At 41.8% G+C, this 12,558-nt stretch overlaps 1 protein-coding gene across 3 annotated transcripts in view; it reads right to left on the reverse strand.

Moving 5' to 3' along the window:
- Positions 1-12,558, reverse strand: part of CERK (ceramide kinase) — a 214,402-nt gene that overhangs the window by 64,050 nt on the left and 137,794 nt on the right. For all 3 annotated transcript variants that reach the window (XM_086967292.1, XM_086967289.1, XM_086967293.1), the window contains one exon: positions 5,153-5,227. In XM_086967292.1, coding sequence (XP_086823418.1) covers positions 5,153-5,227 — 75 coding nt within the window. The remainder of the gene's footprint in view (positions 1-5,152; positions 5,228-12,558) is intronic.

The following is a 12,558-nucleotide window of genomic DNA, read 5'->3' on the forward strand; positions in this document are numbered from 1 at the left end:
ATTGCATTCGCAAACGGCCGAAAATTGCGATTCGCACCGTTTGCGAATGCAATTGACTTTGATGCATGTGGGCATTAGTGTTTTACAGCCAATGCAGAGTACTGAAAAAAACCAGGGGCCGTATTACAGAAAGTTCCCTGGGATGCAATGGCCATATATATGCGCCTACTTTCTGTGCCCCCAGGGACACAAGGGTATTACAGAAAGGGCAGCAGAGGCTTGCACAGCCCCTTCTGAAATACAGATCACGATGGCACAGTTGCAACAAATTGGAGACTTCTACTTAAACCACCTGCTTCGCTCCATTTCAAATGTTGCACCAAAATGTGGACTACTTTTTTGTTTTTCTATTTTAATTTCTGCTATACACTTGTATCTTTAATTTAGAGCTGAAAGGACAGTGGACAGTCTGAAAGTCTTTATTGAAGAGAATACTACTTAGTTTTCTCGGTTTATGGGAAGCGCCGAGCAAGCATCTACCTTCTAGACGTTCTCTGCAACAGAGTTTAATTCAAGTTTATTTGGGAGCACCAGCAACTAAATCTTTCATGCTTCTACCCCATTCTCTGCCTCGATCAGAAAATAATGGAGAAGGGAAAGAACGGCCACCTCCCTTCCTAGCCAAAACTGATAAGGCTTCAACGTACAGGTGCATTTCTAGACATGTGGACGCCGCAGACTTGATGACCAGTGATTTGTCTGATGGTAATCAGCGTGCGAGCAGCCTTCAATCCCATTCCCATGCGCAGAGGCCTCTCCTCTCAGCTACTGCTTGAGGAAGGATCCGGGTGTTGACTTGCCCAGACAGTTTGAGAGGACACAGGGCGCAAGTCGCAGGACATCCGAAGCACTTGAAGTTCCTGAGGGTGGTACCCTCAAATCACAGCTTTTATGTATCTGCTCTAAGGTTTTCCGATTTTATTTCTAGATTAGAATATGCTAGTGCAAGGTGGAAAATATTAGATTGTAAACCAGCATGTGTTGAAAGCCTTCCTGAATCATGGAATATCTTTCACATGTTTGATTTGCCCGGGTAAATAGTTTCAGAAGATTGCAGCTTTCAAGGAGAAAGTTTCTCGTTTGCCTACCATATTTGACCTAATCATTTGTTTATTTATGCAGTTTTATGCAGCATGAAGATTACCCGGAGGCATGAGAATATTTTACATAAAATTAAGCGCTCACAAAAAGGAAAAATTAGTTTGTTTGAACAACCAAGTAATCAACTGAGTGTTAATGTGGAATCCCATAGTAAGTAATAGGAATAATGTCATATACCATGTGCCCAAATGCAGGAAGCAGACAAGGGATATGAGAGGCCATAGGGGAACATAACAGCAACACGAAGACAAGGAGAGAAATAGTGTGTAGGGGACTGAATTCAGGTAGACTTGAAGTGCCTTTAATTAAAGGAAGCCACAGGCGATGAGGTGGGGAGAATTCAGACCGCTTCTCCCAATCTCTGAGAGATTGTGTGTACTTGTGTGTACTTTACTGATCTTGAGACAGACTCAACAATTTGTATGTATATCTTTAAATCTGATGCACTTAAGTACCGGTATCCAAACAAGGGTCTTCAGTCGAGGAGCAACGGGTTTCTTTCCTTCTTGGAAGAGTGGTCAAAAGGTGGGCTGCTCCACTCTGCACCTGTTGAAACATTTCTAGGGCTAGCACTCTCGGGGCAAAAACAGGGAATGTTGACATATTCAATGCAAGATGCAACCAGTCCTACCATTACAGCTATTTGAGATGAAAAGTGAGTTTGTGGGGGGATCTTTCAGTGCTCTCCTGAGATTCAAGTTTTTCTGGGACACTGTTGAGTTGTGGTACATTGTAGGTCCATCTCCAAATTTATAACTAAATTCTGCATGTTTCTTAGAGTATTTCAGAATGTTTACAGTGACCTGAGCACTAAGAAGGGCCAGTAAGGTAGCCTGTTTGAACCTTCTGAAATATGAGATAAAACGTCTCTTGTCTGACTAGGTTCCCTTAAATCTATCTTGAAGTTCCATTCTGAAATCACATGGCACAACTTTGCACATACATAACATGTGTGTCATACCTTCCCATCACCAGCCGGCACTCTAAGGGAACTGGCCATTTTCTTCAAGCTGCAGCAGCTCATAAACATTGGTATGAGAAACATTATTCTAACTGTAATCTGAAATTTGCTCTGAACACTTTGTATTAATTTTACTTGAATGAATATAGGATTTATAGAGCGCGAACTTAGCCCAAGGGTGTCAAGGCGTGTACGCAGAACCTGAGGGTGCAGACAGAAAGACATGCTTATACCGACGATTGAGAAAAAAGCCAGGTCTTTAAGGCTTTGCAGAAAAGAGAGTGGGACACCTGGCTTGAAAGCTCATACAGGCGGGAGTTCCACAGTTTGGAAGCAGCCGTGGCAAAAGCGGTCCCTCCCCATTTGGCCTTCTCAGATTTTTTGCTGACGACCGGAGCAGCCTACTAGGAACATAGTGATGGACAATAGCTTCAATCCCCGCGGGACCTGAGCCATAGTAGGCCTCATAAGTCAGGCCCAGGGTCTTGAAGAGGGTCCTACGGTCCACAGGAAATCAGTGCAGCAGCTTGATAGAGGCTGTGACTGAGTGATATTTTAGGAGGTTCAGCACCAACCTAGCCGCCGCATTCTGCACCAACAGCAGGCGCCGCACTAGGCCTTTGTTAATGCCCAGATAAAGTGCATTACAATAGTCCAATCTGGACGTTACCAGGGCAATGACGGCCTGCCTGCGTGCATCAAAGGAGAAGAAATGGGAAATTTGTCTGAGGATCCTAATGATCCCGAAACAGGTGGAGACTGTCCTGCTGACCTGCAAATTGAGAGAGAGTGAATTGTCCACCATAATCCCAAGGTTCTTACCACAGGAAACCGGGCAGGGACAGACGCCAAGCGCGTCCGGCCCCCGGTCACTAGACCAGATTTCCTGTTTGCTACAAAAAATCAAGACCTCAGTCTTCTCTCCATTTAATTTCAGAAAGTTATCCACCATCCATGAAGAAACTGCCTGCATGCAGCGCCTGAGGTTAAGAGTAGAGTCCCTTATACTGTGCGAGATGGACACCATTATTTGGGTGTCGTCTGCATAAGACAGCACCTCTAGCCCAAATGAACTCACAACCTTACCAAGTGGAGCAAAGTAGATATTAAGGAGTGTTGGGCTCAGGGAGGAGCCCTGAGGAACACCACACAGCAGGGGTTTAGGGGCCGAGTAGAATTGGCCTAGCGTAACTGTCTGGCCCGCTCACTAAGGTAGGAAGCCATAAGCCCCAAAGCCGAGCCCCTGATACCTATCTCGCTAAGGCGTTCAACCAGCCTGTGAGGAGACAGGGTATCAAAGGCTGCGGTGAGATCAAGTAGAACAAGCAGGGTAGTATGCCCTGCGTCCACTTGAGTACGGATGTGGTTAAAAACAGCCGTCAATGCTGTCTCCGTACTGTGGTGGCTTCTGAATCCATGTTGTGAGCGATCAAGTAGGTGGTGACCCTTTAGATAGGTGCAGAGATGGGAGTTTAAGTAAGTTTCCAGGATGTTGGCTGGGACGGGTAGCAAAGAGATCGGCCTATAAATCTTCAGTTCTCCAGGGTCTAGGGAAGGTTTCTTCAAAAGAGGCTTCACTACAGCCGTCTTCCACAGAGTGGGATACAGTCCCTTTGAGATGGCCGCATTCAAAACAACGGTGAGATGAGAGATAATAGTCTCACTGCAAGTTTTTAGAACCTTAAGGGGGCAGGGATCCAATGGGCAGCCCGATTTGACTCGTCCAAGGAGCCGGTCAGTCACCTCCAATGACATGGAGGTAAAGGTGAGCAGCCTAGGGGACTCCTCTGTAGGCGAGGCCTCACTCGGAGGAGGAGCAGATCGAGCAGGCGACCTCGTGATGGAGTTGGATACTTTCAGCAAAGAGTAGATGTCTAAGATTTTGGTATGAAAAAAGTCAGATATTTTGTCACAGAGCTCCTGGGAAAATTCTGATGGATCCGTGACATGAGGGGAGGTAAGAGATTTAGGGCCTGATGTAGGTAAATCTCATTTACCGACTCTAGAATACCGAATTTTACCGATTCGGTATTCTAGATTCGGAAAATGAGATGTAGGAAATAATTCGGTAATTTTTACCGAATCGATATGATTCGGTAATCGCCTTGAGGCCCATAGGAATCAATGTCAATTACTGAATCGGTAAATACCGATTCGGTAAAATTACTGAATTGTCAAGGGGGACAGGGTGTCACTTTGACACCCTGTTGCACCCCTGATTCTGGCTTGTGTGCCATGTGAGCACATACATGCCCTTAGGGCATGTATGTGTGCCACATGGCACAGGTGTACATACACAGATGTGCATGTACACTGGAATTCGTTATTTACCACAAAATATTATTTTGTGGTAAATAACGAATTCTTAAGGGCCTGTGGCACTGTTTTCAGTGCCACCTACATCTACATTTACCGAATCGGTAAATTTACCGATTCGGTATTTTACCGAATCGGTAAATTTACCGATTCTGTAAAATTTAAGGCCCCTACATATCAAAAACCAAATACTGGTCGGTAACGGCCGAAATCAGCCGTTACCGACCGGTATTTGGTGTCCTACATCGGGCCCCTAATGACCTTAAAAAGGTCCCTAGGGGATTGCACAGATTCAGTGATTTTTGATAAGTATAATCTCTTTTCCTCCTTGATGGCTAATTTATACTCTTGCAAACACTGTTTATGCCGTTCCCTACTCAAAGGCTCTAAGTCTGCACGCACCTCTCTTGTTTGCGGCAAGCCTGTCTCAGCTTTCAGAGTCTCTCCGTGAACCAGGGAGCAGAGGGTTTTATTCTCGCTGAGTAGTTCTTAGTAACAGGTGCCAGAGAATCCATTGCTGCCGACAGTTGTTGTGATAGCTCAGCAGCTGCCAGATTGGCATCCTGATGCTTAGTAAGCTCAAGGTTATTGAGGAAGTTGGAGAGCGCCTCCTTACTTATAAGGCTAAGGTTCCTCCTTTCCTCCAGATTCCTGTTGCCAGAAGAAGGCATCACTGATACCAGGAAGTGCAAATCGAAAAGGAATGGCAAAGTGATCAGACCAAACAAGTGCTCGTGAAATAAATGATAAACTTTATCCTGGTAGCCAACTTACCTATGATAATGTGCAGTGCAGAGGTGACTGGATCATTAATGCCCACGGTTGCATAACACACACAGTCAGTGGAACCTTAAGAAAATAAAAAAAAAGATCAGTAAGATAGCTGTGATATGCTACAAAGAAACTTACAGTAACCAAGCTAAGTTTAGGAACCTGAGAGTAAATATTGTACTTTCTACTGCAGCGCTGTGCACATTACTGTCAGTCGTTAGTGGTGTATTCAGAGAATGCCCATAAAAAACACTAGCCGATGCTAAACTTGTTAATTCTGGCCATTTTTATAGCCGAGAAGAACAACCTTTAGCTGCAAGGAAATGTGTGTTAATTACTGGGAGCTATCAATGCAAAAAATCTTTCATGATTTAAGCCACTCATTCTGAGATTTTATAAAGAAAATATATGAATTGTTATGTATATGTATGTAAACTATTCTTTCCTCCTTTTCCCCTTTAAATTTGGTTATGTTTTGACGATTAATTTATGAAACAGATATATATATTACCTACTGGCGATAGCCAGTAGGTGTATATAGTTAGGATTTTTTCTCTATGGGATTTTTGAAAATTCTATGTCTAATAACTTTGGCGTTTGTGGACGGAATTGGCTGAAATTTTCAGGAAAATGGCACATTTTGTTTCTGAGCAGCCCCTGAAAATTTGGGGGGGGGTTCGTCAAGGGGGGGCCGAGAAAAAAGGGGGGTCCCAAAACGCATTTTCCCATGTTAATTTCCATAGGGCGGTTGGCCTCACTTTTAGCTCGAACGGCTGCATGGATTTGCACGAAACTTGGCAAAATTGTAGGGACTGTTAGCCCGATGTGCCTTTGCTAGGTCTCAATATATGTGCTCCAGTGGATTTTGAGAAATTAATGTTCAAAAAAAGATATATATCTGTGACAGCGCTCCGGGCAGCGCTCCGGTTCGCGTACTTGACGCGTAACGGAACTTTGCGAAGCAAAGCTGATTGGCTCTCCGGTGTCTGTCAACATTCTAAACAGTCCGGAGCGGCCGCCATCTTGTCTCTCGGTAGGATCGAGAGACAAGAGGAGGCCAAAACAAAGGGGGAAATGAAGGAAAGGGGGCAAGGTAGACCCCTTCTGACCCCCTAGGATTGATGAGGGGGATATTATAGAGCCACGCAGGGCAAAAAAAAAACAACAAAAAAAAATCCGATTTTTTCGCCGTAGAGACGCGTCTTGGTACGCGAACCGGGCAGCTAACCGGCAGCGTAACGGGAGTCTGAGGAGTAGCTGATTGGCTGTCAACATTGTAAACAGTCCGGAGCGGCTGCCATCTTGTCTCTCTGTAGGATCGAGAGACAAGAGGAGGCCAAAACAAAGGGGGAAATGAAGGAAAGGGGGCAAGGTAGACCCCTTCTGACCCCCTAGGATTGATGAGGGGGATATTATAGAGCCACGCGGGGCAAAAAAAAAAAAAAAAAAAATGCGATTTTTCGCCGTAGAGGCCCGTCCCGGTACGCGAACCGGGCAGCTAACTGGGCAGCTAACCGGCAGCGTAACGGGAGTCTGAGGAGAAGCTGATTGGCTGTTAACATTGTAAACAGTCCAGAGCGGCCGCCATCTTGTCTCTCGGTGGGATCGAGAGACAAGAGGTGGAAAAAAAAAAGGTGTAAATGAAGGAAAGGGGTAAGGTAGACCCCTTCTGACCCCCTAGGATTGATGAGGGGGCTATTAAAGTTCCCCGCGGGGCAAAAGAAAAAAAAATTGCGATTTTTCGCGGTAGAGGCGCTTCCCGGTACGTTAACCGGGCAGCTAACTGGCAGCGTAACGGGAGTCCGACATATTGTGTTTTTGGAGCGTTTGTTTGCATACCGGGTAGCGTTCCGGTAAGCGTAACAAGGGGAAAATCAAGAGAAACAGTAAAATAAAATTTAAAGGAGTAGATTTCCACCAAACTTGGCAAAATTGTAGGGACTGTTTGTTTGATGTGCCTTTGCAAGGCCTCAAGATATGTGCACGTGTGGATTTTGTCTAATTAAGGTTAAAAAAATATATATATATCTGTAAGCGTGCTCCGGCGCGCTTACGTTACGGGTTTTGTTTGCGCTGCAGTGACGATACGTCATGGTTATGCGATGCGTCATGAGGCGTCTCACGGGCTATGTGATACGTCACGTAATAAAGAATATATTTTACAGCTATAGATATTAGCTTTTAAAAAACCAATGAAATTCACTGAAAAAACCATAGGTTATAGACCATATATAGTTAGGAATTTGCATTTACAAAACCTTGAAAATTCACTGAAAAAACCATAGGTTATAGACCATATATAGTTAGGGATTAGCATTTACAAAACCTTATTTTACTTGCACAAAACCATTGAAATTCCATATATAGTTAGTTGCACTAACTATATATCGCGCACCCGCAATCCACTGCTAATGATGTCACATATTACATCATTCATGACATGGTCAGTGACATCACTGATGACATCACTGATGACATCTCAAATGACATCACTGATCACATCACTGATGATATCATTTATGTGATAATACAATGAACATCTTCAGACTCTAATATAACCTTAGATACAATCAGTATAAACAGACACTCACAGACTGTCACTTATCCATGGAGTTACTCACACACCTAGTCAGTTATGCAAACAATCAATCACACCTCCATTTCCTCAACTATACAGTTATACACACCTTACTTATTCAAACATATACTAACACATATTTACTGTCTTATACAATCCCTGATACAAGTTCACAATGATCCATACAGCCACTCACACATTCACTGGCTCTTATGCACAGTTATTTATATAGGTCAACTCTCACATGGACTGCGTTTTACATATGTACTTACTTTGACATGTAGCACTGAGATATCCATTCACTAACCAATACACTCATGCACACAGTCAACTGTCCATACAGCTGTTTCCACATGCACTTTTGAACCCATACATTTAGTGAATCAACTGCTCACACATCTATGCACAGAGTAATACACCTCCCAGCCACCCACACACATACTCAGTCTCCCATACAAATACTTGGGCAACCATTCAATAATCCATATAGTTACTCATATAGCTACTGATTTAAACATGCAGCAGTGTACAGAACAACATATATAATGATGCACAAATTAAGACAGTTTAGTCACTAACCCATGCACTCAGTGAGACACATTTAATCATTCTCTCATACAGTCAGTCATGCACCTACTAAATCCTTCATCCAGACACTTATACATCCACTCATTTTTCAATATGTAAGACATATTTTAACTTTACAGAAACATACAGTCACTGGGTGTTGTCATCAGTGATGTCATCAGTGATGTCATCTGAGATGTCATCAGTGATGTCACTGACCATGTCATGAATGATGTAATATGTGACATCATTAGCAGTGGATTGCGGGTGCGCGATATATAGTTAGTGCAACTAACTATATATGGAATTTCAATGGTTTTGTGCAAGTAAAATAAGGTTTTGTAAATGCTAATCCCTAACTATATATGGTCTATAACCTATGGTTTTTTCAGTGAATATATATATATATATTTTTTTTTTTGTGATTACACATAGGATAGGATTTCTTTCTTACCTATATTGTATTTATTAATCTTTGCATCTAATTTCATTATTAAACTGATTTTTTTTATCAATAACCTCTGTAGATTGGCCGTTAGGCTCAGATATTTCTAACATTTATGTGATATAGAATTTGTATTGACATTTGCCGTTTTTTACATCGTGAATCACCTGGAGCTATACCAGTACGACTATTGTTCCTGTGTTCACGCCAAAGGATATTTACCTAAACAAAACCTCACTTATGCTACTTGGTGTAATCTCTTGCATTTTGCACAACAACTGTAAAGCTAAATGTGAGAAGCTACACAACTTATGCCTGTATAAATGAAATTTTGCCCAGGCTTAGTGAAAATCATAGGAAATGTCGGAGAACCTTTTTTTATTGGACACTTTATATAATCAAGCATTGCTACAGCAAGAACTATAAGGGAGGCCCATTCTGACTAACTGTAAGTGGAATAACACTGATATCACAGCGCGGGGACACGCCGTGAGGGCGTAACCAGGCGCTTTAGAAACTCCTTTATTATTATTATTATTATTATCAGCCAAGGCTATATTTGGATTTTTGAGAAATACATGCCACAAGCAGCTACTTAAAAGTGTAGCTGTAGGGGCCAAGGGAACAAAGTCAGTAACAAAGATAATATTAATGCACACAAAGCAAGTGGGTGAAAATCAGGATTATTTAGTGTCATTATTATTTTTTAATACAATCTGATACTGTGTTCGAATCACCCATACAGGAGGTATCTCGGCCCCCGATCACCTCAAACCTGAGTATGAGATCTAGCACTGTTTTTGATGCTTTCCTGAAGTTGCTGTAGTCATTATCTTTATATATTTAATGGGTCGATTTGATTAACATGTATCAGGTTAAACATGCATCCTTTACATCGTTATTCTCCCTACCCATCCTCCACAGCAGTATTCATTAGGATAATCTTGCAGTTATTACTTAAGATTTTCAAATGGAAGCTTATCAAATCGAAGAAATAACATGTTAAGTAGTACACAAAGAACAGTGTCCTTAAATAGCTGCAGGAAGAGAACTGAATATTTTATTAAGTGGTGGAGTCAGTTTCGCCTTGTGTTACAACTAATTGAATAATTGAGTCATCTGCCAAATTGGCTCCTGTTGTGTAATGTGCTGCTTCAAGTTTGGAGAAGAAAAAACAGCAGCTCAGCGTCCTTCGGAATCAGAAAACATAGTACCGCCATATGAGGTATAGAAGATACCCGAGTTTCCACCCATGTGAATGATCTAGTGTTGGTTGGATAGGTAGGAGAACTGGTAAAGGAGATTGCCAGTGAATCCCATTTGAAACTGCACGGTGGGGATGGGAGTGTATTAAAGGCGGACGAGACATCCTGCAATATCTGGAGGCAGGGGGTCATCTATTTCTGTGAAAAGGAGGGCATCAGCTATGATTTGAATGGTAGGGGTCTCAGTGATGGTGTGTGATATGAAGCTGGTTTGATTGCCATGCAGAAGATAGTTAGCATAGGTGTGATCTTGGAGCTCATCATCATAAAAGTTTATTTATTTCCGATTTACAAAATCCATTACAATCTGAACAACATTGCATGCAAAAAAAAATTCTGTTTAAATGCAATCAAACCTAATTATAGAACAAAAAAAATAGTAAGAATGAACCAAACATGTTATGAAAACTTTGGGGAATTTATTAACTTCTTTGGAGAAAACATAGGAATTGGACAGTTATTTCTTGTGCTACCTTTATTGTGTAAACAGCACGGGCGTATACTAGAATAAAGAATGTTATCCAGACTGGCACACTGGGTCAGGAAACACAATTTTGTTTGGCAGTAAAGACATTTATGCTCCAGTTAGAATGTGGGGAAATCCATACATCAGTGAGATCAAGGCTAATACATAGGTTCTTTATATGTGTATGTAAACCAAGAGAAAGCCATTACTCCAACTCTGGATAGTAAATCTGTTAAGGTTTCCCTATATACTACACCATCTGGGTTAGTCTAAAACCTAATCCAAAAATTAAAGGTTTGACCTGTACATGCTGGTTAAGATTAACACACCAAATTCCCCATGGAGCAATACTGAAAGAATCAAAAAAGGGAGTGCAATCTTTTTAGGAACTCATTCTCCACAAGGGCCAGGGTATTTAGAAGACAGTGATCTCAGACTTAGGCTGTTTACCCGTGGATGAAAATCGAATCCCCACGTAGTCAAAATTTGGTGCCTGGGATACCAGAGCCGTGGGACATTTTTTCAACTTCTGTCTGAGTTTAACTACCAGAACCTTGGTTTTAGAATATGACATATCTATTTGAATTATAAGAAATATTTCATACAGTTGTGCTTAGACTGCTTTAAACCAAATACTAAAAGATAGATCACGTTGCACCCTTACTCCGAAAACATGAAAGCAACGTGGGAGAAAGTAATACTAAAGAATGCCTGAGTGAATATAGAAATAAGGACTTTCTAACTTAGTGTGCTGACTTTGCAATCGTTGCTGTTGTTTTACATAACAGACACTCAATATTTGTATGTTGTATGCTTGATAACTGTAACTGATACAGCTTTAAACCACAAATAACGTTTTTGGCTTATGTGCGACAAGCTAACGTATACCAATTGATTTACAAAGTAGTAACTATAGCAAACTTGACTACCATACTCTAGGTCATTTCATAAACTGAGTCTGTGGTGAACGTGCATAACCTTCAGGGATTACCTGGTAAACATCTACTACTCATGTCCCTCAAGGAAAAGGGAGCTACTTTCCACAGATAATTCAAATATTAAATTGCTGGTGTGCACCATTCAAATATAAAACACCTTAATAGTACACATTGAAAAATGTATCAAAGATATCTCGTAGACATCTTGGTTTACTGAGTCACTTAATCCAATCTAACTTCACATTTACATAAACATTTTCCAGGAAACTTATTTGTACCCCTTCAATGGGATTTTCTACAGTGCTGATCAAACAGTGGGAAATTCACAACGACCAGATGTGGTTACTTGTATTCCATTCATAGGTGTCTTCCACAGTCAAGCTGGCTTTATGAACGTACCACGTTTCCTGATTTAAAGAAATGATAGTAGTCACAGAATGAAATGCAGTAACATCATGTCTCATGGTCCTGGTTTGACGGCTGTCCCACATGCTCCCTGGTGATAATTTTTGTCCAGCGACAAGTAGGTTGTAAAAAAGAACAGCAGCCTCATGTCCAGCCAGACTATTTCCAGGCTTCAGCCCATTTGATCACCAAATTCCTTCTTCACACCCGAAGGAGGGAGGGCATAGGAGAGGAAGGAGGATTTAGGAGACGGTCAAGAGATTTAGAAACACCCGGATAAGAGTCACTATGCTCCAAATTAGGTTTACTTATTCTTGAAGTAGAAGAAACCCGGCTGGAACTTGACAATGTGTGTCCCATGTGAGGTCCTGCTGCCCAATATGCAATAGATGCCACATTTAATTGCCCTGCTTTAGGTTAGTATGCACAACTTATTTTTGCAGTCATTGTTTTTTTTTACACATTATATTCTGAAAGAAGCTAGGGCTATAGGTTTATACATGATGTTGGACTGACTTGGTAACGCTATTATTCAGATTTGGTACGCCGTTATGAGAAGGAATCATCACCAATAAACTACTATAATTCATAGGTTCTTTACTGCTTGCACACCACATTTGCCTGATACCAATAAAAAACACTAACTATCAGGGCCTGGACTGGGAATGTAAACCAGCCCTGGCAATTGTGTCAGAAGGGCTCTGGTGGAGTGAGGGTTAGTTCTGGTGGGAAACACTGCTGGTTC

This window comes from Lissotriton vulgaris, chromosome 1_1 (genome assembly GCF_964263255.1).
Source record: "Lissotriton vulgaris chromosome 1_1, aLisVul1.2, whole genome shotgun sequence".
NCBI classification, from domain to species: Eukaryota; Metazoa; Chordata; class Amphibia; order Caudata; family Salamandridae; genus Lissotriton; species Lissotriton vulgaris.